The sequence below is a fragment of the Bombus pyrosoma genome, linkage group LG1, assembly GCF_014825855.1.
Source record: "Bombus pyrosoma isolate SC7728 linkage group LG1, ASM1482585v1, whole genome shotgun sequence".
NCBI classification, from domain to species: Eukaryota; Metazoa; Arthropoda; class Insecta; order Hymenoptera; family Apidae; genus Bombus; species Bombus pyrosoma.
Genome location: NC_057770.1, coordinates 11,421,681 through 11,448,530, shown reverse-complemented (window position 1 = coordinate 11,448,530; position 26,850 = coordinate 11,421,681). Strand labels below are relative to the sequence as shown.

Here is a 26,850-nt window from a genome sequence, read left to right as displayed (position 1 = left end):
AAATACTATGCGTGTACGGGTACATTACACCTCTATTTATGTTAACTTCATGTTTAAATATTTGCCAATAATATCCTTCTTTATCTGCCACATGTCTTACATTCATCTTGTAAGGAGCTTCTTCCAGGATAACAAGATCAGCCAGTAGGTAGAGAAAACTTTATCGAAGGGAAATATAAGGAATCCCATCATTGGTACAGTCGAATATGGGGAATAACTCTAAATGAAAAAATATATCGGAGATACGGAGTACAATTTTTTCATACGAGTTGGTTGTTAATCGATACAGTATGATATTTATGATTAGAAAAGGTATTGGTACGTCATTGTATTTATTATAGCATTTGCATACAAATTAATTAGATCTGGATATACTAAATTTCATATCACTTAATGGTACTTTTGTATGATTGCAAAAATTTGATACTGTGAAAATGAAATGTATATAAAGGCTGATTGAAAAACGTTTCATTGCGAGATAAAGGTATGTACCAGTATCTTTTTGAGCACTTTACGCAAAGTTGGCTAATTTTAAGCCGAATAGCAATGAATTAATAAGGATTTAATCTACACGCAAAGAAACGTAGAAATATAGAACTCGATATATTTTGTCTAAGGTTTCATTTAAGAAAATAAAGTTTGAACGCGTTTAACCGAGAATTATCCAAGTGCATAAATACCTGACAAATTTTCAAATTGAATTTTCCCAAAAAAGGGATTTTAAATGACGCGATTTTATTTTACGGTCTCGACTTATTTCAGTAAGTAAAATAACTTCCATCCAATTGCCCATTGCTACCTATTTAGACAGTTATCAGATCAATTAGTTAATTTCACGCGTACGCGACAAATTTTCAAACTAAATTTTCTCAAAAGTGAAACGTCATATGAGAAAATGTTATTGCATATTCTCAACTTATTTTTTCACGTAGATTCATCCACTGCTCAAATGAACCATCACTCACGTACGTCACGTCAAGAACGTGAATAGACGTAGATGGATCAGGATAACAGGCGAAGTTCAAAACTCGGGGCGGCGTAATCGGCGAATGTAGAAGCAGCAACGGTGGCTGTCGCCGCGAAATTTGTTTTCTCGACAACGCGAAGGCAGGACGACATTACCAGCCGACGTTACGGTCGTTCTTCTTACGAAGCTTTTGCGCAACCCGCTCTTACGTGGGTACTTTCGCTTTGCATAATTTACTCGCCGCGTTTCGATCGTGTATTCGTATTCGGGACGGCTATGACTCTCGCGACATCGTCAAGTTGCTTTTGAAACCGTCCCCGTCCTTTGGCTATTTCGAACCGAACGCGCGTTTTCCCCGGACTTCGTGGAAAATGCGCCGTCATACTCCTGTGAAACGATTTCTGTGAAACTTGTAGCCAAGATACACGTACTCTCTTCTATCTTTCTCTTTCCCTCTCACTGTTCAATGTCTTCAACGTCCTCGAATTGATGAAGTTCCGTAGTTCGAGCACAAGGCTCGAGCTATGAGCTTTGATCGTTCACGCCTCGAAGTTTGATTATCGATCACTCCGGCGCTACGAGTTCGCGCTCCATGGCCAACGCGGAAATACTTCTCCGCGTGTTGCAATGTTTGTAACTTGAGCATGATTGGTCGAGTAAAAGTCGTCGTTAATAGCAGAAATATCAGAATGGTCAATCCGATCGATTTATCAATTTATTGTAGAGATTGTGTAGAATTCTTTTATTTTAATTTTTGATAGAATATTTTCAGAATTCTTTTATTTTGATATTTTGTAAAATTCTCTTCTTCTTAATTCTTACAGAGATTTTATGGAATTCGTATATTTCCATATTTTCTAAAATTCTGCTTTTTTAATATTTCATAGAAATTTTATAGAATTCTATTGTTTGAATATCCCACAGAAATTTTGTAACAGTACATTTTTGACAATTTGAATTATTTTTAAGAAAGTACACGGATAAAAACTTTTCCCTTTACATTTCTATTCTTCTATTCTTCCTTTTTGGTATGACTTTTATACTTCGGTTGTAAATAGTTCTAGTGTCAAATACAAACGGGAATTTTTTCGAAATCTATTAAAATCATTTAAGAGTTTCTAGAAATTTTGAAAATTTTATACGATTCAAAGTTGAGAGAATATTTGACTTTTTTCGTTTCAATGGGGACATAAAAACGAGAAGAGAGATAGATCATAATTTGAAACCATTTTTAGGAACGATTTTTAAAAAGGAACTCGTGTATTACGGTGTGACATGCTTGGCGAATCTGTGCTTTCCAGTGGGTATTTGTATTCGGTACGGCGCGCGGTTCACGACATCGTAAAAGCAGTTTTGAAACCTTTCGAGGTATCCTTGCTGCCGGTTTCTAAACGATTTCCTTTTCTTTCTTTCTCTGTCTGGGGTATTTTCACCAATGAAGCTTAATGTAAAAAAATTTCAGAACATTTTATGACAATCCCGTTACACTCAAGCTGTTCTCAGAGAAGGTATTTAAATAAACCCAATTCCCGAAAAATCCAAGCTAATTATTCTATTTTAAAAATACATTTCTTAACCTACATTAATCTATCACAATATCTGAAACGTGGAATTGCTAGTTTGTATGTAGATGTTTATGCCAACTCATATTTCAACGAAGAAATAACGTGTACTTTATTTTGAATATTTCGCATAATCTTGTTAATTAAGTGTATTCTATATACTTCCATACATACATAAATTTTCGATGAATACATAAATATCCATAATCTACCGATAAGTTCACTAACAGACGTTAAGCAAAGAACACTTGTGCTTCTTTTTCATTATTTTACTTCAATTATAATTTTAATTCCCATCTTTAAAAAATTAATGAATAAAGATAATTTACCGAATCAAATACGTAACAAACTCACTGACCCATTTTATTCTGTACTCTAACCAAAACTCAATTACTCCTAAGATCATTGGAACCGATATGTTTGATGGTTGCACGTTATTCACCAAAATCGTCGTTCACCGCAAACCTTTGGCTAACGATCGTTTGCCGTGAGCACACGCCCGTGAATCGATACATATTTACGCAGACGTATCGACGTTATCTAGTTGGCCGATCATTTCGGAAGCTACATCAATCACGTGGCCAATGTTTGAGATCAATTCCAGCAATCTTGCGCGATAACGGGATCGAATAATCGACGGTGACGAACGTGTACCGCGTTTACGAGACAATTTAGTAGCCGTTTATCAGCCATTAAAGTCGAAATGTTCCGCGGTGGTGTACTGTTCCGCGTTTGCCGCCGCGCGAAATTTGAAACCAAAATTTTACGAATGGTTCCCCGGTGACGTAACTTCGCTGAACGAATGCGAGTCGCGTAATGAAATTAACTCGCAACAAAAGCACCGTGTAAATAATGTAAAACGACATTTCAATGTTTCACCGTTGGAGCCACACTGGAAATTTCACCGTGGAACTTTCGCGCTGCGTTCGTATTGAAATTATGAGAGTGCCCCGAATGGGATTCACGCGATGCAAACAACGATATCCACCACAGAATACGAATTAAGAATATTCTATCCTTTTTCTCTCTTGTATTATCCTTTTCTCTCTTCTCTTCTATATTTTTCTTGTTTTAAAACGTTTATGTTAGAAAGTAAAATTCACCCATCGAGTTGATATGCTATCGTTAGCGCGGCGTCGCGTCGTTGCGGCCAAGTACGGATTTTTGGGCGCGCGCGTCTGACGACGAACCGCCTAATGTACTGCGAACGAAACCCACGTGCGAAGTGAACGGTCAGACGCGCGCCGAATCAACGAAACCCTCCCACTCGTGTAACTGCAAATTCTGTAGGTTCGCGAACTTTGAACGTGTGATAAGTGCGTTGCATTAGTCGAGTTTACCATGTATTTTCAAGGAGCTAAAATTGGACAATGTATCGAAATATTCCTACGCTTATTAGAAGTTAAACGCTTACATTCGAATTACGTACAAGCTCATAAACTTTCGATTTACTCAAGTTAAACTAGAATTTTAGTACGTAGAATTTCCTATAAAATTCCACGCCAACCATATATCATTCAAACGTCAAAAAGAAAAGAAATATTTGCTCGTTGCCTTATCTCGAGTCATATGAAACAGTACCACGAGCAATGTACTCCTTGATTCCACGAAGTAACTGTTCTCGCATAGAAACAAAAAAAGCACACACACCTACTGTCCTGTACACAGTAGCAGGCAACTGAAGTACTAGTAGGCACGAAGCGTATTATTCTCAAAAGGACGTTATGTAAACTCGACAATTCCGTGGACCCCGTACAACGGTTCTCCGACACGAGTGGAATTAGAAAATTCACGTTAGGCCATCACGAACCGGCCCGTACGTACGCGTGATTCTTTTTCCTTAAGATCGTATACAATCGACGTGGGAACGGTACGTTTCTATAAGACATACACGCATATACGCATCCACACACACATACACACACAGAGGTAGATCGTAACGGAGCTTTTTCGTTACCTTTTATGCTCCCGGACGAGGTATGAGGCGTCTGCGGTGCGTGCGAGGTCAGAGGTAACGGCGAGCCCGAGGAGGTCGCGGAGTGTTCCAACTTGGAACTCACCGCGCTCCACATCTCGAACATGTTGAACGCCGTGGTGATGGCTTTTAGTCACTTCCAGGCTGCTACTCCCGTAGATCACCCGGCGCCCTTTACAAGCCCGGCGTAACATCCGCTGCGGCGCTCCTCGACGCCACCCGAAAGGATGTCTTCGTCGAGCGAGACGGATATCTTTCGAGGTGTACGCACAGAATACTATGTATCTCGTGGCCCACGTGTCACTCGAATATCTTCTCTATATTGTAGTTAACTATCGTTCCTTAATTATTCTATATTATGGTAACGTTGTACTATGCACCACCACGTTTATCGTTACAGCTAAGGATCGTTACCCAGAACTTTAACACGAATTTCACTTCGTACGGTTGTACCTTCGTTTCGTTTGCGACTTTTCGATTCTATACGATTAAATGTTGTTTTTACAATATTTTACCGGTTCCTCGATTGCTTCACGTTAAATATTGTCGAATCGATGATCGTTAACAAAACTATCTCTTAGTAACACTTCTCTTCTTTTTTTTCTACTTCCTTACCGATTATTTACTAAGCTCGATTTTATTTACGCAGTTTACAAACGGCACTGAAACCCGTTTCTTTTCTACCTTTTTTCTCCCTTATTGATACGCTGTTATTATATGTATATGTATATATATGTATATATATATATACATATGTACATATATATATATAGATGTATCACTACCGGTACCGTGAACCGATTTTAAGCGTACGAACAGGGACGCGTTCTCTCCCTCTTTTTCACCGGTATTGCGTTAACACCGCGTCCATCGTCATCGTCCACTTCCGTCTCCACCTCCTCTTCCGCCTCCTCCACGCCACCCCGACTCGCCCTACACCACTGCGTGACACGGTTTACCGCGTATCACCTTTCTACTGTTATTAGTATCGTCAGCACCTTGGCTAATGAACGTCCCGCCGACTCGCCGACCAGCCTTAATCGCCGCGAAGTTGAAGCACACCGAGCCGACTGGTCGTGATCGTCGACATTACGATCGTGTCCCTTGCTTTCGTCGTCGCTTTCGTTGCCAGCACCTCGAGTGACATGGCGCCACGGGCGTCTCACGTTCGTAGATCGTCGATCTGCAAACAGTTTCGTCAGCATCTTTGCCCCTCTTTGATTATCGTTTCGCTCGGTACTGCTCGACATATTTGGGGGAATTCGAGAATATGCAAGTTTTATCAAGGATGCGAGGTTTTTTCAGGAAATTCGAGGATTAAAGAAGAAGATGAAAGATTTGAGTATTAGGATTGTGAGAAGATTAGCAAGATGAAGATACTTCGGATTCAGCTGGATACAGAGAAGTTACGAATAAAACTTTCGAATAAAGATACTAATTGATGTTTTGGATCTACAGATCCATTTAGGGTTTATATCGCATTTTTATTTAGGGATGCGTGTAATGGAAATGGATGAAATTATATTTCATTTGTTTTAAGTAAAACGACTTGCTCCACCGTTTATCTCGTCTACGAAGTATTCTGCGCACGCAACGAAAGCACAACAAAGAGATTAAACGAAAGAGTAATTGTGATATGGAACATAAGGAAAGACAACAATTACACGAGCCACGTGTACAAGATGTAAAAAGAGAGTCACGCAAGAAGAGAAGTGAGAGGTTTAAGAGGATCGGATAAACCAGAAGCGACACGCACGTGTTTCGAGACGGGTATCGTGTTCGGCACGTTGACGTATTCGTCTACTCACGTATGCTCCGTGCACTTGTCACACGATTGCCCGACACCGTTAAATCGCGAATTTAATTAACACGTCGCATCCCGTTACGACAAAACATGCTCGGCGTACAGTGAAAGCAAGAAAAGAAAGCAACAAACCGCTGCTCGTATACTTTAAATCAGCCTGACGCCTCAATCGTGAAGTCAATCAAAATTCTTCTTCATCGAAAACAGCCTAACACCCAGAAAAAGAAAATTTCTTAGAAAATGTCGAAAAAAGAATTGACTTGAAATGAACATTTGCAGCTATCGTACATATTTACGTCTCTCATATTACATAACAAATTCCAACGCTTCGGTCGAGAGTTTCATCAAAATTCTGGAAAGAAGCACGAAATTCCACATCATCGGGAAACAACCAAATATGTATCCTAGAAGAGGAAGGAAGAATTCCTTACAAGATTTCCACGACAAAAGAATAGAAAACTCTTCGCCAGATCACCAAATTCCTTCGGAGAGAAGAACAAAACTTGTCGAAAGTTCGTAGTGAGAACTGAAGAATAGAATTGCTCGTCATCGGGGGATGAAGCAGGGCGTCGCGTAACCTCAGAACGTGGTCGATCGGTCACGACTTGACACGAAAATTCAGACATGTGCACATCGATCGTGCATTTCCGTACACGGGCTGTTCCCCTTTAATCCTGCCGCGTTGCAAGTACTAGAGCCCGTGTCGAGGGGAACCGCACTTTGCTATCGAGCGAACCTCGCAACCAAGCGACCACCAGCCGAGCCTGCCTTGCCTTGCCTACCCACCCACCCGCCTATATACCTATCCACAAGCGCGTATAGATATACACACAATGACGCGGACGGGAGCACATCCACCAACGGCCTATTCCGTGCTTTCATGCCGCTTTACAGTGCCTCTCTAGGGCAGGTTGGGATTCACCGTGGAAGGAAGCATCGTCGCGGCGATGCGATGTGCCCACATTCGCGACTCTACTCGCTACATACGTACCTCTTCGTGTAAGTATGTCCCTGCGTATGTCCCTGCGTGCACGTATAACACGTGCATGTGACGAGAATAAATGTGCACAAGGTGTATGCCAGAGAGAGGAACGTGTATCTGTATACGTACGTGTGGTTTTTTGTGTATACCTGCATGAAGAGAGCATGTACGTCAGGAGAAGAGAGAAGAGAGCCGTGTACATGCAAGGTGTTCGTCATTTATGTTGCGCTCGGTAAGGCGAGTATGTATACATAACTACATGCATGTACATAGACGACGACACACTGCACCCGTGTAATGAACTGTGTCACCGTGATTTGTAGTCCAACAGGGATGTGCACGTGTGTGACGTGGCGGCCGGTGTACACGCCAACGGTGTTACGCAATAACTGCGACGAAAGCGCGCGCGAAAAAATCGCGACTCCCTTATATACCCGCCTACATATGTATACGTAAATATACAGCGGTCCGGAGTGCACACCGGAGTACTCTAATGAACCGTATCGCTGCTATATTTAGTGCACCGGTAAACACGCCGCTACGCTAATCCGTAGATACTGCACGCACTCCTATCATTGTATAATCACGCAAAAAACACCATATATGTATATGTGTGTACCACGATCGACGTTACTATAGTAGTTTCGTCCGTGCACTGTTCTGCAAGTATTTTCATGTGTATAAGTGTGAGTACTCATACATAGACATACGGGCGAAGAGAACCCCGCTGCATGGTTGCAACCACGACCTACACACCCAACGAATAGCGAACCCGCTATTATATATGGTTTGCAGCGGAGAACGAGTAGAGAGGAGAAAAAGATGAGACGGTGTATAGCCTGGTACGTGGAACAGAAAGAGATAGGCCTATAGAGAAAGAGAGTAGGCACACGATGGGAAAGAAGGAAGAAAGGAAGAGCGGAAGGAACGAGGGAGAGATAAAGAGGGAGATGGTGTACCGTAGTACGGGCTACATTCTGTCGGCCCCACTAGCCCACTGACTCGTTGCCTCGATGCACTCCTCGTTCCTTCTTTCCCTCTCCTCTACACACGGTCTTCTTCCCTCTTTTCTCGCTCTATTCTCCGCGGCTAGCGGGCCTCCTCGTTCGCCACGCGTCCCGTCAAACATGCACATTTATACGGTATATATACGTAACTCTACACACGCTGATATACATCTATACACCACTCTATCCCTCCTGTATACGGTCTTTCCACCGGTGTTACTCGAGTTCCGTGCCGGTGTGCTGCGCCTCTACCGATGAAATGGGGTGATAATGAACCGTTAACCCCTTTCGCGACTCGATGCGCGCCGGTTCCCGGTTTTTTTTTTATGAATATATCTCTACACCAGCTATCGGACATCCGACGTTTTCGTTTTGTTCGGTATGCACTACATGGTCGTGTAGCGTGGAATTCTTTAGAGATGATACATTTTTCGACTTATGAGAGTTGGTTTCCTTTAAAAAACCTTTTGTTTTTTAAAATATACTTATAACGATTGATAGACGGCAATATAAAGCCTTCAGTTTCTTGATAAATATTGAATTTCTCATACAATTTAATAGATGTATTTCTAACGTCTGTAATGTTCATTCAGCATTTTTATAAAGGAATCAAAAACGTATTCACACGTTAATTCGAAATACGATTAATAAACGACTTAATATGTAATATAAAAAGTAATCTGTAGTGAAACTTTGTAAAACAATATACTACTTATATAGTTATCCAGGAAATAATGTATATAGAGCAAGTTCAATCTTTCTACAACGCAAAATTCTTCCTTAAAGCGTATCCAAAGTGTAACTATTGTTCTATTCCGAAACATCCTCCAAATCCAAATCAAAGCGACATAACTAACGAAACATCGAACACGGGTGTACTCGCCATACCGGCGATAACGCCATCTCGACGTCCATCGCCGGTTAACGATCCTCCAATTCATCTATGCATCCATTATTGCGCGGTTAGCACGCTTGCCGCGCGACAATGTGTAAACTCCTGGTCGATCTTCGTTAGCTCTGATGCAAACGAATGATGCGACGTTGTTCTGATTCTACGGCAATAATACTATGCAATTCGAGTACTTTATATTTGCCATAGTTGTATTATATTTCCAATAGCCGGATTTGTGCGCATTGTATCACTAAACGTATGAAATTGTCAAATCGCGCAGCGTCGAAATCTTTTTCTACATTCCTGTGCGCTACATCTTGAACAAATGTACGAACATTACTGCTGAAACATTACAAATGACATGTTACGAGAATGATGGAACCGACGACGTGAAAACGTTAAAAACATCGAATAGAGACAACGTGAAAACTTTAAAATGATCGAATGGAGGACCTGAGGCAACGATATATCTTTGTTTCACTGGACTATTCGATAGATCGATATATTTTTAATGAATGCACACGATCGTGAAACTTGCTATTAGGTTTGAGTTAAATTTGGCTGAGATTTAGGTCAGGTTTGGGTTAGCAAGACGAAAATTAGCCCCCTGCTTCTAAATTCCAGTATAAATTATCCATACGGTGTCGTGATTTAGCACTGATGACTATACAATTCGTCATCTTTATATTTTTAATATTAAAACTTCCAGAGTGATCAAAATAACCAACTCGTAACTTCTCTATAAATTTTATAAATCTATAATTGAATTTTTAGGACTTTAAGTATCTGTCTTTGTAAAATATATAGATAAAAGTTTGTTTTCCTCCTGCATTATATATTTCTCCATTTTGATATCTCTCACACGGTTTAGTTATTTTGTATAATACATAAAATCATGCAGTCTCACTATTAGGAATATTGACGTATCAAATGAAATAGGGCGAAATCGTAATAAAATCATATTTCTCGTCTACACGACTACAACAAACGCATAGGCTGATATCCGGCGCGAAGTCTTTCTCTCGTCAATTTTACGCGTTCCACGTGACACGAAGATCCGCGACGCACCGCGTGCAGAAATTGAAAAACGCGGGTCGAAGCTACGCTAAAGCGGTCGACGTGTTCCTACGGCACTTCGTAAACTATAGCCCGAGCCCGGCCGCTATACGTGTGTATCCCCGGTGCACGCGTGTGTCTGTGAATTACTTTCGCCCCGGGGGGCATCGCATCTTATTTAGGTCGTGTACACCGAGCGTATACTTTGGTTCTGGCACGAGCGTGCCGGCGTTATTACGGCATCGCTGCCACTGCTGCTGCTGCTGCTGTTCTGCCCGACACACCGAGGTACGCAGGTGATTCGCTTATACACACTGCACCGCGTACAAACGCACGAGTTTTGTCATTGCGTTTCACCAGCTAAGATGGATAACGACTTTCCAAGGTGATACTTCAATTGAGATCACTGAACAGGTGATACGAGTATATGGGATGTATGGGATATTAGCTGATTGATTGAAGCGTTGTTTATTGTGAAAATGACGTTTGTTAGAAAACTTAATGAATGTACAAATGAAATTACGCGAATGAAAGTTCTATTGCCTATGTTATATGTTGATAAATAAATTTTAAATGAAATTTATATACTTTTATATTGGAAAAAATGACATACAGTCGATTCATGGATATTCGTAGATGTTAGGACTCTTACGAAAGATGAAGTAAATCTGGAAAGTTATTAAGGATCAGTATCATATAAGGACCAACAAAATAATTTTTAATTCATTATCTGTTCATAACTCACAGCTGCAAGTAATTTGTACATATTTTTACTATATCCCTTCAATCATCATCTAGCATCAATACAAAATTTTTAAAATCGATTAATCCTTTTCTTGGTAATTTAGGTCAATTATTACGAGATCAGTAGGTGTCCTAATACTAATACTAATGAACGGGGGTGTAGGTAGTAGTACGTACTCATTCGGATGAATAGTAGACTCGACAATCTGACTAGTGATTTATGATCCCATGTAGGTTGCCGAACACCTGAAGGGAATTTTATTGCCGTCGAGGCAATAAATGCAGGCAACAATTTGATTGATAAATTTTTCATTTAATCACGATAATCAAAACCGAGTTAACAAATCAATCTCTGAATATCTGAACATGTTACATACCACTGACGACTTTCTGATTGTTATACTTATGCAAAATTAAACACAGATAATGATCCGCAGATTTGCGATTACGATTCGAAGAATCAGAACTGACATAAAAGTTGTTACGCACTCGAACTCTAACTCGAATACTGCTTCCAAAAGTTTAATATTTTAATTGCTCGTATTGGAAGATAATTACAGGTAATTTGGAAGAAGTGGTTGGAAATAGCAGTGTACCTCTGCAATCTTCTTAAGATTGTTTCTTTCTTCCTTTTGTAATAGAAAATGTATCAATTATTATAATCATAGAATTTTAATACGCCCAATTATACCTTATTTTATAGCAAACGCTTTCACATCAGTAGAATTTACTAATGTAAACAGAATAGTTTCTGTCACGAGGAAGAAATTTTAACGAATTCTTCGTTAATTCAATAAATCTGATTGAAGATGAATAACAACAGATGTAACTGTTAAGTTTTATTCGAAAGTGACAGTCCAATTGAGATTATTTCGAGCCGATGATCACGAAAGGCATACATTAACGAGAGTTTCGATTGTGCCACAGTCGCAAACAACTTTTCCCGTTTCATATTGCTGCACATAGGTATTTCCGCTTGCATCATGGGGACATCGTTAGAGATAAGAAATTACGAGTATCCACGGCTCTAATGTGCTCGAGAATTACACTTTCTTAATTACTCCGATGCACGTGGCATTTTATCGAGGACTTTCATTCAGAAGTCAACGACACCAACCTGCGTAACAAGTGTGCCACCAATATTTATTGGAAACGAGAAAGCGGTTAACGTCCAATAATCCAATTAAAAACACCTTAGGAAACTATTTTGATTATGATTGCGATTTAATTTTCTACTCGGCCAGTTGATAGGCAAGAATGTTACACATCCAGTATTTTAACGTTACGAAATGTAATTAAGAATAATCAGTGCCACTTATGCGATATTATCTATAAATGTTAAACCCAGTTTTTTAAAACTATTCCTAATACATAATCTGTGTCATTAGAATCTATTATTATTTATCATCTTGATTCTTCATATTTGTTATTCCCGATTTTTAATCATTTTTATATTCATAAATATTTTTTGTCGTTCGAGATTAATAATTTTTTAACGACTTATATTATATATTTCTTTAAAAATCGTTACATTGAAAACTGACGAAATGTAATACAAGGAAAAAACAGCGATTATTTTTAACTGTGTTGAATTGTAGATCTTCAATTACTTGCACAGTTTTCTAATTTTAGATCATTCTATTTTAACAATATCCAAACGGACGTAATTTCTTGTAAAACATACAATAGAGTCGTTTAAGAAACCACCAAATGCCACTTAAAACACTGATAGAGACCAGAGGAAGAGAATTACAATGTTTTACGTTCAATTATCTTCAGACATTTGCGAATAAATTTGCAACTTTGAGTCATTCTACCATAATTATTTTTTATTATACTTAATTTTTTATAATTCACGCAACAAAATTCTTTAAGAATCGTCGAAAGATAGAAGAAAATTACTATGCTTTACGCTCAATTATACGAACATAATTTGTTGTAACTTACATCAGAAGATCTTTTACCTGAAAAGACGAGTTAGCTCAAATACCTAATCATTCGGACATAATGATTTCTCTATTTAGAGATATCGTATTTTTCAACGTGTCGTATCATTTCTGTTACGAATAAATTACATCGCATTTACATTTGCAAAGAGTAAAACCAACATACTTAATAAAATAAAATCTTATTATTATATACCTTTATTTATTTCTAATTTCGTAGTTATAGAAAAAACGATCCCAGTTAACAGCAATTAAAAACAGACAAGTTAGACAGCAACGAAACGTGAACTAAAGAGGGAAACTAACATACTTTACATCTAATAACAAATTTTGAAATATTTACGGATAATTCTCTCAAATTTTTCTCAATTTCCTTACATAATCAATAGATCATCGTAATGACAATATTCAAGGACATTATCCCAAAACATTCTGACGAGTCTTCCAAAACCTTTAAAAACCGTCACTCCCAAAAATCCTTAAAAACCAGCATAAATCAATACGAAATAATTAGTCAATCGTCTTAACCATAATATTTAGGATTTATACATTGCCAAATACACTGACGGGTTTTCGAAAAATCCTAAAATCCTCAGTTTCTCTAAACTAGTCCTAGAAACTAGTCCAGAGAAGAAAATTCATAATGCAGCTGTTTTGACTTCCGGTTAACGGTACTTCCGTCCCCAAAGATCGTATTCGGGGCGCGCAAAACAAAAGGAAAGGTAGCGTGTATTGTGCGCAACTTGGTGCGTGTCAGCGACGAAAATCGAGATGAGAACCCGCACTTTCCCGTTCGCCTGCGTGCGATGCCAACGCGCATGCATACGCGCGAGTAAGTAAGTACACTGCACGCAGCGGCGTCGCGCGCACGCATGCACGCACGCACACAGCCGATCGGCCGCGAGCGTATCGCCGCGCGCGCAACGTAGGTATTACTTAATAATATCCATAACCGGGAGGTAAATGGGAGTGTAGGCGGGACGGGAGGAGGGAAAGACAGCGGCGAAGAGCGAGAAAGAGCGAAACACTTGCGAACGAGGAGGCACATCGCGAGCCAGAGAAAGATAGGACGAGAAAACAGGGGAACATTCACAGTCGCATGAAAGGAGCGTCGAGCGTTCGGGAGAAAATAAATAAAATTCGTATAAAATGAGGTATAAAAAGAGAAAAGGAAAAGAATTGTGAGAAGGAATGAGGAAGGAAAGGTCGAACGGAAAATGCTAAAAAAAGGGAGAGTTTCCAATTTAAATCGTGGTTTCTTTTGAAACGGAGGAACTCAATCAGTAGAAACTGACAAATGGCACGGTAAACAAGTGGAAACGGTAGAGATCTTGCAATGTCGACACGCAAGCACGACTATCGAGAGCTTCTCCGATCGTTAACTGGTGAATGTAATCGATGCTAAAAATACGATCGAAAACGTCACTTGCATCTCGATCGCCGTGCCCCAAATACCACGAAAAATTTCCGAACGAAACACGAACCTCCCCTTACGTTTATCCTATATACTAGGTCGGGAGAATCAGATCTAATACGACAAGGTACAAAATAATATGAGCCCGTCTACCACGATTATATCAGAACCGAGCGAAACGACGAGTTGATATACGATAAACACGTAAAATCGTGAAACCCACCACTTCTACGTAAGTTGCCCTCCGAGACGTCAACCAGGGAGTGCACGATACCTTTGGTCGATCCAAAAATCACCAGGTTGGCGATAGTGATCCTCCCTTATCACAGAAATGCAACCCTGTCACAATAGCTGCGTGTGTATCGAGGCCGGTGGTCTCGACGCATCGTTCACTTTCACTGGTGAACCAGCCATGGATACCGGGGACCACGGTGCACACACGGCTGTAGCTGCACACGCTTCTCACTGAAGAACGTTCGCCACGCGAGGGGGTGAGAGCACTCTCCGCGCCGAGAAACGTCGATATCTTTTTTTTCCCCCTCTTGCCAGCCGCCACTCGCGGCGAGTCCCAGTGTGTCCGATAACGGGGCTAAATCGTTCGTTATGATTCCAAAGAGGATCCGCCAACGATCTTTCTTCCCTCTGACCGACTGTCGACGGTCGTCGTGTTGCGACCGGGGCGTCGACTGACACTCGCGGACAGTCACGACCCCATCCCTGCGACTTTCCACGCACGAGGATCGCTGAGAGCGCGATCGAACCGAGCCGATAAAGGGGATGACTTCGTAGTCTCGCGTGCCATCGGTTCTCCACGATCCACGGCCGATTTCCGCTTGAACCCCCTTACTGTCGTTCAACGTACGTATATCCCCTGTCACTCACCACACGCGGATCTTCAACCCCCTTACCCTTTTCCCCCTCGTGTTAGATTATTTTTATATATACATATACATTTATATGTATATATAATATTCTTTATTTTTTTTTTTTTCAATTCAATAATCTCTACTATATCTATGTATGCATGTGTATACATGCGTAGGCACGACGATTTAAAGCACTCGATTCGATCGTACGATAGTACCGCATATGTAAAAAAACTGCCCGTCACACGTTCTCAAACGATTGGGACGTTTTGGTCGCGTTTCGTTACATCGGTCGCAACGCGAAGTTCACACTTTGCACACGAACGTTATTTAAAGACCGGTAAAAGAGCCGTGCCGTTTCTGATGTAACTGTCCCTTGAACGTGACGAACACAGTACTTGCGCTACCGTGGCTCCGGGTTGACTGGTGCGCGCCGCGCAAGACCGGAGAGAGCCAGCCCCACCGTGACACTATCGCCCTCTCGCTCGGTCCTAACGTGTCTCTCCCTCCGACTGACTACGAAGGGAGCGAGAGAGAAAGAGAGGGAAAGCGTGAGCGTAGAGAGGCAGCGAGGAGGGCTCGACAGAGAGGGTACGGGAGTGGGGTGGTGGGACGCGATAGGGAGATTACGTGGAGGAAGGAGGGAGAATCGAAAGGGACGAGGAGGGTGAGAGAAAGAGAGACGAGAAAAGAGAGAGTTAGCAAGGCGAGCAGATCTAGCAGAGTGCCGGAGGGGCGAACTAACCGAGGAACTCTATGTTTGTATGCGGCTATCTGTCCTTAAGACAGACCGAGAGGGTTGAAACGGTAGAAAAAAATACACGGTAGAGACGCGGAGGGTGGTTCCTGACTGGTCGCGGACACAACACTCGCGAGTCGAGTGATTGTTGTAAACAGGAAAGGGTTGGCGTAGGTCGTCCCCCTGGCCTGCTTTTTCCTCCATGTGATCGTCGGAGTTTTCGAGGTCTGCGTAGCGCGAGAGAGGAAAAAGCGTGGTAGCGCAGCCGTCCTTTGTGAAAATCGCCGCGCGTCACCACGTCCGGGGGTTGAAGATGCGGTTTCGCCAACTCCATTTGAAATGGACTTTTTCGTCTAATGCAGGCGGTTTTAAGAATCTTTCTCTTTTTTTGTTTTTTCGGGTTTGGGGGCGGGGGAAGAGAAAGTGAAAACGGAGAGAGTGGAATAGGGACAGAGGTACAATGGAAGTGTGGATACTTAGGAGTTCAAAAGAGCTTCAAAAGAAGGGGGTGAACTAGGGAAGCATCGACAGAGTGTACGAAGAAACGAGATGCATTTCGTCGTGCCCGCAAATATAAAGTACCATGCGGTCACAAAAGAAAGGGAGGATTCTCAAAGGAGAGAAGCAGGTTGAGATAGGCTGGTCTCTCTTATTTCTTCGTCTTTTTTTTTTTTCTAACAATAGTTCGCGCTCATTACGTTTTCATCATCAGGGTGATGTCACGAGCTAGGAAGCTGTCGTCGCTCCAGAGCCGGAACTTCTCTCGTTCCTACGGATTTCCGGAAGGAAATTAATTTGCTCTCACGGCGAGCGTTTAATTTATTACCCTTGAACATTGCGAAGTCTTAGAGAGGAATGCAACGGGAGAAACTCACGGTGGAAGTCGCAACATCGAAAAAATATAAAGAAAAATTTCCTTACTTCTTTCGTAGGCGTTAATAAAATGAGAAGGGACGGATTACCGACGCTGAAGAATATCGCAGCTTATCCTATAAAAAATTCTTCCGGGATATATCCAACACGGAAGAAGCTTTAGAAAGAGGTGGCACGTTTAAAGGGAAACAAGTGGAGCAACGTCGTAAGCAGATCGAGAAGAATATACGAGTGCGGAAACTTGTACAATAGGAGATGCGCGTGTCGAAGAGTGAAAAATAAGGAGAGAACAGCGAATAACTTAAGAATCAGACACCAGGCACTTACAAAAAACAAGGAGAATTATGAAAGTGTAACATATATTAGTATAAATGTATGAACAAGCCATACTAAATATTTAACATTTTGTATGTTATGAAATATAATACGTTGAATAAATTCACATTGAACTACTTCGTGCTTCCATTCTTATTATCTTGATTCATCAAACGTTTTAAAATCAACTACTGCTATTTAACAATGAACTTTATTACGCGCAGCACTTCTGCACTCCATTTCCGCGTGGAAGGCGAAATATTTACGTTCATGTGCAATTTTATACAGTTGAAAAGCATCCTCGTTTTACCACGACGTCATTGAATCTCCGCTGAAAGCGTCGCCACTCGTCCTGGTCAAAGTAAAAAAGTTCTCCCTCCGGTTTTCGCTCGCGAAACTTACTCGTCACACAGAATCAACCATTCATTGGGAAGGAACGCGCCACTTTACAGGGGCGAGGAGGAAAATCTCATCCCCAAAGTGGTAGACGAAAGATTCGCATTTGCATACTGAAACATTGATATTAATAAAAGAAGAAAACCAAATTTTTCAAGGGAGCAGAAAGGCGGCTGAGGGCTCGCGAAATTCCAGACAAAACGGAAAACGAAACAAAATGGCCCGTTCCGCAGGAAACGAATAGACTAGAGGAAGGGTAACTCGCATGTAAAAGGAAGAAACCGTTAAAAAGGGAGGAAAGGAACAGGAAACTGAAGAGCCTCCACGAGATCGTGCTACAGCGTATAGAGAAAAAAAGAAGTGGAAAGGAGAGAAACTCAGGGAAACAGGGTCACGTTCGGGTAGGTCACTCACCCTCTTTAGGTTACCACTATTTATTTTGCAACGAACCGATAAAACTTTTTGGTTTAAATTAGACTGACATCAACTGACATCAACTCTTTAACCAGTACATTAAACCTTTTTAAGAATAAAGAATAATTATATCTACTTTAGGTTATCATTATTTGTTTTGCGTCGAATAGATAAAATTTACTAACTTAAGCAAGACAGATTAATAATTGGCATTAGGTTGCGAATATTTATATATTTGTGGGAAATTTAAATGTACAAAAATGTACGAACTATTCGAAGCAAAGCACTCCTTATAATTAAAATATGAAGCGTACCTTTCTTTAAGTAACATCTTCTTAATTGCATTCTAAATATCGTGTCTTTAAGAAAGACGTTGAATTTGTCTCAATGGATCTATCCTGTTTCTTATAACAAAGGGGACTCGCACTCTCTTCGTATTCTCATTATTCGTTTCGCATCGAGCCGATAAAACTTTGCGACTTAAATCAGATTGATTGATATCGTGTCTTTAAGGGATCTTCTTAAAGAAATAATATTTAAAGACTTTTAACGGATCTATCCTTTTTATTCTAACAAAGAAGAATCGCAAGATCGGAGGAAAATTGAATTTTCATAAAGTTTCTATTGACATCGGAGGGCCATGAAAGAATGAAATTTCTTTCCGATTCCGCAAATTACCGGCGGCGATGCAAGAAGTTGCTCCCCGTTAACTCCGAGAGAAACGAAAAGGAAAGGCAGTGGCTTAATTATGATGGACGAATGTACGATAAATAGGAAAGTTCAGCTTGAATATTATACAAGTTCGTCCCTCTAGAAAAAGGCAGATAGGAGGTTGAGCGGAGAGTAGCGGAAGAAGGAGCGAAAAAAAGGGAACGAATAAAATTGCTTGGCGTAGCATGCAACGAGGACATACCTCGGCCATACTTTTTCAGAATTATAATTTAGCATGAAGTTAACTTCGGACGAATGTAAACGCTCCCGACGTATTCTTTTTTGCATCCTCTTCCTCTCTTTCTTTCTTGTGCTTCTCTCTTCTCGCCCCTTTTTTATGGAGACGTTGGCTCTTTAATACGGAAGAAAGAAAGCTGAAAAATGACGGTAGAAAGTGGAAGAGCTCAGGGTATTCAGCCACAAATGCAAATGTCCTACGGCTCGCAGTAAATATAACCATAGAAGAGTATACCGCGTTTCAGCTTCTTTCTACATCATTTGCTGACATAATTACAACGTTTTTTCAGTCGCTCATAGACAGACATTAGCCTAGGATCAAACTTACCTCGAACGAACGTTCTTTCATTACTCCATCATTCCATCGTTATAAACAGGTTTGATCAACCAAAAAATTACTCGTTTAGATTCAAATCTATACGATAACGAATTTAATTACCATAATCATCCTCGGTCGAGAACCATCCCCATTGACATTTCATTTTAATCCTCCCACAGCGGACGTTGATCCGAAATACCAAGCAGGTGATTGCGAAGCGACAACTCCCATCCCAACTTCCTACTTTCATCTTTCTACCCTCTTGATAAGGTATTCATTTAAATTTTCGAGGGCCTTCGTGGAAAGTTGTCCGATTTTCCTGTGACGAACGAGAGGCATGTTCTACGAGCGGCGCACGCACTTGCCACGAGACGATCGATCTCACGAGGGATCGATCGGCAGGGATGACGCCTATAGGCGTTATGTATACACGACAAGGAAGGTACACCCATCGACTGGCTACCACCGTTAACCCTAATCAGGAGTCCAGAGGCTGCGTCGAATACAAAGAAGCCGGGCTGTTGTTCGGCGGCACGATCTAAATTAACTCGCGAACGCGGAACCGGGCGTGCAACCACACCGACGAGAATGCAAAGGAGCGGTGAACCAGTCGTTCTTTTACGCCCGTGGAACATTACGCGGAACGGTACCTGTTTCTTCGTATGTTCAACGATGAAAGATTCACGTGGCACCGCGTGAATACTGAAGCCTCCGAATAAAAGGAAGCGAGTAAAACAGGATCTTCGCGGTTCTTTCTCGGTTTTTTTTCGTTTTCTTAAATCTTCGGCTCTTTGCCCGATTGCGTTTGTTGGGTTTCTTCTTTGTTTCGTTCCAGGTGTGCCAGCCATTGAACGGTAAGTGTCAAATATCGTTACATCGAGGCAGGTGAAGCGGAAGATATACGGTGATCTAGGGAAAGTTGAAGTTTTAGGGTTTTAATAGATCTCTCGTTCTCGGATCTTTTATTCGATTTATTTTTTTGCACATGTTAACACTAGGAGTAGAAAGTGGTTAAATGATATCAAATATTTTCGTAGTGAAAGTTGCTTGAACTCAAGCTGCTCGTTACTGTCATTTACTAGATTTGAATTTTACCAGTTTTCGAGTGAAGTTGACGTCCTTTTAACTATTTCTTGGAACACGAAGCACAATTTGAATTTGTTGTGAATTGTGTACAATCTGAGTTACGAACTAATGAAAGTACGTGTTCCTTTAAAATGAACTACATTTATTATTCCAACAAAGTATCAGCTTCTTTGGCGTCACTTTAGGTATCCGTTAGTTGAAGTTAGTTTTCTTGTTTTGCCTCAAGATACAGATAACTTGACTTATACATACGCAAGCTTCAATTGAAATTACTTGACGCAAGTGGCTTAAAAAAAAGTAACTTGTCTAATCTGAACAAGGATTTACCGTTTTAATCGTCGAAATCGATAGATTCGTTTGATCATAGTATAATATTTTTCTTTTTTTGTAACGCACAAACGAATATTCAGATTGTTGTATTTCACTTTTTATCTATTTTATTTATTCTACAAACGTTTTATTGGATTTTCCGCGAAAATCATCTTTTTTCTGTGATATTCTCTGTTCCAAGCGCAACTTTTAATAACAGTGTACTAGTGGCAAGTGTATAAAACCGATAACAATATAAATGTAGCACAGCCACAGTTCTTGAATTTCCGACATGGTTTTTCGCTATGAAAATGTTTTTATTAAAAGCATAAATGCACTTCGTGTGCAATAAACAAGCTCCAAACAGCGGCACAGGGTGATGGACAGTACCGCTATAAATTCAGTGTTATTTCGGACCTGATGTCCCGTATCATGTGACATCTGTAGCGGAAAACGTGCAAGGGCGTGGAGCTCGAGATATTGCATAGTGTCCATCACTCCAGTGGAACTTCATAATAATGGAAAGTAACCGTGACAGCAAGCAGCTTGTAGATATTACATTCTTCATTGTCCCACGAACATTATCGCCGTGATAGATCATTCGAACGCGTTTAATTTTCCTCCAAGATACGGACGAGATTCTATTACAACATTATATGCCGCTGTTGCACGAACGTTGTAACTTCTTAAGCGATAAAATATGTTATTTAAACACGTGGAATCATACCGGAAGATTCAAGGAAACGAAATTTATCATACAATTAAGTAAAGTACACTCGGAGCCGAGGTTAAGGGTTAAATATTGAATCCAACATATCTTATGAACTCGTGAATTGTATTTTTTATTTTCCTACAGAATTTCCTTAATAAAAGTGTCCAATTTAAAACTATACTCGAGGTATATCGCGACACGACCGAAACTCCCGAGTCTATATTCTCCTTGCACTTTATTTCTTATGAACTCTTTAGCTCTTTTAAGTCTTTTACCTCTAGCTCTTATTCTTCGCGTTTTACGTTTTACTCCTCGACTCTCTTGCTTTGACTCCACTCTCTGTCCCCCGACCGCGCTTTAAAAGCATATTTCACTTCTTTATTTCTCGTCGTGCTTGTAGAACATACACGTATCCGCGAAATTTTCTTCCCATTAATTTGTATACATATATTTCCTTTTTACCTTATTCTGGACTTGATATTCGTCTAGTGGAAAGTTAATTGCAATCTAACAATTAAGAAACTAGCTTTGCATGAATTTTGGATAAATTAAATCTTCTTAAAAGATTTTATATTTTAAGTTTAAAGCTAATTAAATATTATTCCATTGAAGTTTGTGCTGAAATAAAAAAAGTAAAAAGAATAAAATAGTAATAAAAATACTTCAAGTTCTCTGAAAATAATATTATAAAAAATAAATATCTATATGAAATTCCATAACCACAATGTTAAAAACTGTACCGTATAGAAAACTCAATAAAAAATTGGTCTGTCCATCACATGCGGAGTGTAACACAATCAGCCCAGTATAATATAAAAATTGAAATCGTAGGAATTGTTCGATCACCGCGAACGGACCGACACACGATATCGTACCGTTAGGTTGTCCACCCTCCTGTCGATCTTATTGTCGTTTTGTGCATTATACAGAGATTTCCGTACAGGTACGTGGGAAGATCGATTGATCTATAGTGATCGAATACCGAACCAGAAAAGGACTCCTTTTATTACGTACAGCGAAGGCAAAGAGACTCGGTGCACTAACAAGGTTACCTACACGATCGAGATCGTAGGCAAAGGTGCTCGTCGTGAATGAATGAGAACTCGGTGAAGAGAGGAAAGTATTATAAAAAAAAAAAAAGGAATATCCTCGAATCGAGTCATCGCAACCGCACGGAACGACGTATCGCTTTTCGTACGATTTTTCAATAACAAGAGAAGGTTTCCGCTGCAGCGGCCGCCACGCGGGAAACGGAAGAGGAGATGCGTTTATTGTGCTCCTGAACCACTTGTCTTTATAATCTATAGCGTGCATGCTATTCGAGAGCTGGGTTTGCCGTTCGAAAAGAAAAAATATGTCTATATTCTGTATGTATTTAGGTACGGTGTAATGGAATGGTGGAATTTTATTCTTCGGAATTATTTGAGAATTCTAAGTTCTGGGGTGATATAATTATAAAACTGTCGTTAATAATTGAAATTTCTAATGCCATTAAATATTTTTTTCATTATTTAGTCAAAAACATGACGAAGTTAAATTGATTTTCATAGTTTGTCTAAAAAGTAACGAAATCGCGGGTACATTAATCATTATCTAAAAATGGTTTAGTTTGTTCCATCTAAAATCCTGCAACATTAATTTAACGTTGTATGTGATTAACGAGTGGGTGATTTGTATACTATCTATGCATATATATTATAATACAACGTAACCGTATAATTCTGACCGTTTCCTATTAATTGTTCGTTAACAAGAGCATTGCGGGTTTATTATAAAGGAACGACCGATGAAATTCGCAGTGGGAACAATATGTTTCATTTGACTGAAACTTCACTAGATTAGCAATCGATAAATACAGCTTATTTGTTAAACAGGCAGTCATATTCAAAAAGATACGGAATGATCAAATAGTCGTACAAATTTTCAGATATTGAAGGTGTTATGTCGTCGGCAAAATTCTCGATGGTTCAGTGAAAAAACTAATATCTTCATAAAACTTATTATCCCATAATAAGTTTCCCATAAAATTTATTATCTTTTATGGGAGATAATCCGAAATTTATGAGAGGGGGGATTTATTATCAAAGGGCTAAGTAAATATCCGAAATCCGGCATTGACTAGTCTGTCAGAAGGTGACGATTATCAGCAACGATAACGTTGATTCGGCTTATATAAAACGGTTAGAAAGTCCCATCTCCCGTCGTGCTTGCTTAATTCTTCCTCCTACTCTCGTCGCTTAGTGCTCCCGTGGATAACGAATTTGGTCGGAGACCCTGGCGCGTATATTCTGTTTACCGGTTCTACCGTCTACGGTGAAACGGCGGATTACAGTTATTCACACGCGGTCACTGTCAATGACCCGTATCTTCAACGTTCCTGACTGTCCACGGAAAAGCTATCAGCCGGCTAATGGATCTGTACACTCGTCGTGAATCAATTAAGCAAATGGAAGACCAGAAATTTCCATAGGGAACTTCGTTTCACAGACTCCCTCGAGAAATATGAAAATTGGGAAGAAAAGGAAAGAAGCGAGTTGAGAACGTTAAAAAGAGAAATCTTAGAAACATATCCGTAACCGTCGAATACAATACAAGCTACGGATACAATCGGAATACAAAAAGACACGGTCGACAAAGGAGGCAGCAAGCTGTCACGAGGATCGTGAGGGAACGACTCTCGCACAAAGAGTAACGCTCCTTTCAATCAACTGAAACATAGCCGAAAGTCTTGATATGATCGATTTCGAAAAAATCCGACGGAACAATTAGAGCTCTTTCCAAGCGGCTGTGGAGGATCTCCCAATTTCGACAAACGGAGAAGCTCCTTTCTCGTTCTTCGTCTCTCGTGGCTTGCTCGGTAACCAGTCAAGGGTTTAGTCAAAGCTAGACTGCGAGGAGAAAAGAAAACGAAACGAAAGAGAGTAAGAGGAGGAAGAAGAGGTGGAGGAGGAGAAGAAAAATGACGAAAAATTAACAGAAAGGGAAAGAAAGGAGGCGAAAGTATGATCGAGGGGTAAAGAAGTCTCGCGTTGCCAAAGGCATGGACTAGGTTGGAGGCGGAGAAAAAGAGAGCCGGAGAGCATACTTTCCGCCTTCTCTCGTTCGAGAAAACAAGCCTGACGGCATGGCACTACCGGTGAAGAGCAGAAGAAGACGAAGAGATAGCGAGAGAGGGGTTGCGACGAGAGAGATGATGAGAGCGACGAAACGAAGCGATCGATAGGTATGTATGTATGTACGCGTTATGCATATAGGCGCGATCGATGCGGGCCTAGGCGCTATGAGCGATATATAGGTACGTAGGTAGGTAGGTAGGTAGGTAGGTTGGTAGACCATTGAAAGCGTGCAGGGATGTACCGTTAGCCGCGTCACCCGCCGATATATAACTCTGCCCATTGAAATTCCTGTCGTCACCCGAAAACGAGCAGCTCCGCTCGTAGAATTGTCGGCGAAAGATCGCGCAATCGCTCCCCGTCGTTCGCGCGACGTTTTCACCAAAGCGACATTCGAACCAGAGTTTTCTCGAAAATTTTATTACGTTTCCCGCTGCTGAAGCCTCCGTCGAATGACAATCGATCCGCATACGCGACAATCGAATTTTTTCAAGCAGCTGCGTCTTCGCAGGAATTACTTTCTCCTCGAGACACTGTATGCATCAGCTTTATGAAACTTTCGTGAAACTTTTATGGATCTTGAAAGTTGTTTCTTTTGGAGTAGAATTTTATATATTACTTCGAGGATGGTTTTAATGTATTATCTTTGGAGGTTTCGTTTGGAGTGGAGCTAGAGAAAGAAAGACAATTAACGCGTTCTTTAGAGGTCACGATCGCGCAACAATGCCATCGTACAGTGTCCAATTAAGAGAGAAAAAAATATTTTATACGATTTCAATCGACGTTCCACTCACAGAGATCCGGATTGTTTTCGCGGCAGGGACACGGCGCGATCGCGTAATCGGCTTGCTCGTGAAAGCGACGTATCACCAAACTCGATGACTTCATCGCGATTTTTTTGGGAATCTGAAAATTTCACCAACATAGTCCTCACCTGCTTCGTTGTCGTAACATGTGCACCGACCGTTGCAATGTAAACTGATATAATGCGGAGAAATATTTGTAATATGCTTATAAGATTATAAGATAATTATAACATAAACATAAATTATAATTTTTATAAATCTCGAATAATGAATCTAATGGGTCGTTAAGAACATGCATCGGAGCACTTGGAAATTATTGTATATAATCACTGTCGGTTTTAAAGAAACTATCTGTGAATTTAAAGAAGTTAAATAAAATGTGGTATATCACCCTAATAAAGAAAAACCATTTCCAAATTCCTTTACCAGCAACATACATATAGCAACAACGTTACGGTCGTATGGGTTGCCATTTTACCTGCTGGATTTACCTGTTTTTTTAATTAATTAGGGCGGTTGACGAGATTTTCCCCTCTATAGGGGACCATAAACGAAAGTCTCCGCCCGCTATTCCCCGCCGCGCCGCTTTGAAATTCATTGCCATTTGCAGACAGCGGTACCTGCTCGCAGCGAAATAAATCGAGACATTGTCGTAGGCAGCTTTCTCGTTGGAACAGGCGGGTTCATTGCACGGTTTCGGCACTGTAACAAGATGCGAGGTGAAATTTACAACGAGCACAGTCATAAATTAAATTGCGACGAACGCGGGTTCGATCGCACGCATTGACTGTCGTTTTTCTCGAGGCCTGGTCAATTCACGCTCGTCGACAGGATCAACCCGTCTTTGGGCTATCCATTGTGTATTTTTTTTTTGACTAGTTTTTCTTTAGTTGTTGTCTGATTGTTCTACCTTCCTTTAGCTTTCTCGTTTTGGTGATTTAGTTTATGGTCTATGGTCTAATCTTTGGACGTTGGACGATTTCTCTGACCTCGCATCTATTCTGTTACGCGATTTGGGAATTTCGGGAATTTTAGCTTTCTGCGAACGTGTTAGGAGAATTTGTACGTCTCAGATGTGGATAACAATGAATTTATGGATTCGATGATGGAATATTAATCACATAAACGTATTTATGTGGTCATTGAAAGGAGGGTAGATGGTTATGGTACTTAAAATGTTAATGATATATCAGGTATCGTTCTATGAATTCTAAGAGATCTTAAAAGTAGAATTAGTCACTTTAATCATAATATTATTCTCAATTTACGTCTTCTACCAGTGAAAATTATTATTGTTAACAGACTTCTGGATATTAATATTATATCAATATCGACATTTATCTTCTGCATAGAGTATCCTATTTTCGCTTGAATTTCTCCATCCCATGTATTCATTTTTAACTTTATACTTAATTTCATCTAATATATATATACATATATATAATGTAAACTCTTTCCAATTTTTATTTTATGAGTAATTACACTTCTACAATTTCCTGGTATCTATAGAATGGTACCTTACTAATATTCACGTAGATTTACGCAGATTTTGACCATTTTCTACCAGTTTCTAATATTTAGACATGTAACCGTCACTTAATTCTT

The 26,850-nt window shown here is 40.3% G+C and overlaps 1 protein-coding gene across 9 annotated transcripts in view; it reads right to left on the bottom strand.

Moving 5' to 3' along the window:
• The window catches only part of LOC122571736 (probable nuclear hormone receptor HR3), a 120,164-nt gene that overhangs the window by 67,990 nt on the left and 25,324 nt on the right, over positions 1–26,850 (bottom strand). For 2 of the 9 annotated variants that reach the window (XM_043735878.1, XM_043735902.1), the window contains exons 1-2: positions 14,573–15,612; positions 4,487–5,687 (exon numbers count right to left, since the gene is read on the bottom strand). The exons of the other annotated variants lie outside the window; for them this stretch is intronic. In XM_043735878.1, the coding sequence (XP_043591813.1) occupies positions 4,487–4,610 (124 nt within the window). In that variant the 5' untranslated portion in view covers positions 4,611–5,687; positions 14,573–15,612. Of the gene's footprint in view, positions 1–4,486; positions 5,688–14,572; positions 15,613–26,850 lie in introns of those variants that run through there. 9 annotated transcript variants of the gene reach the window in all.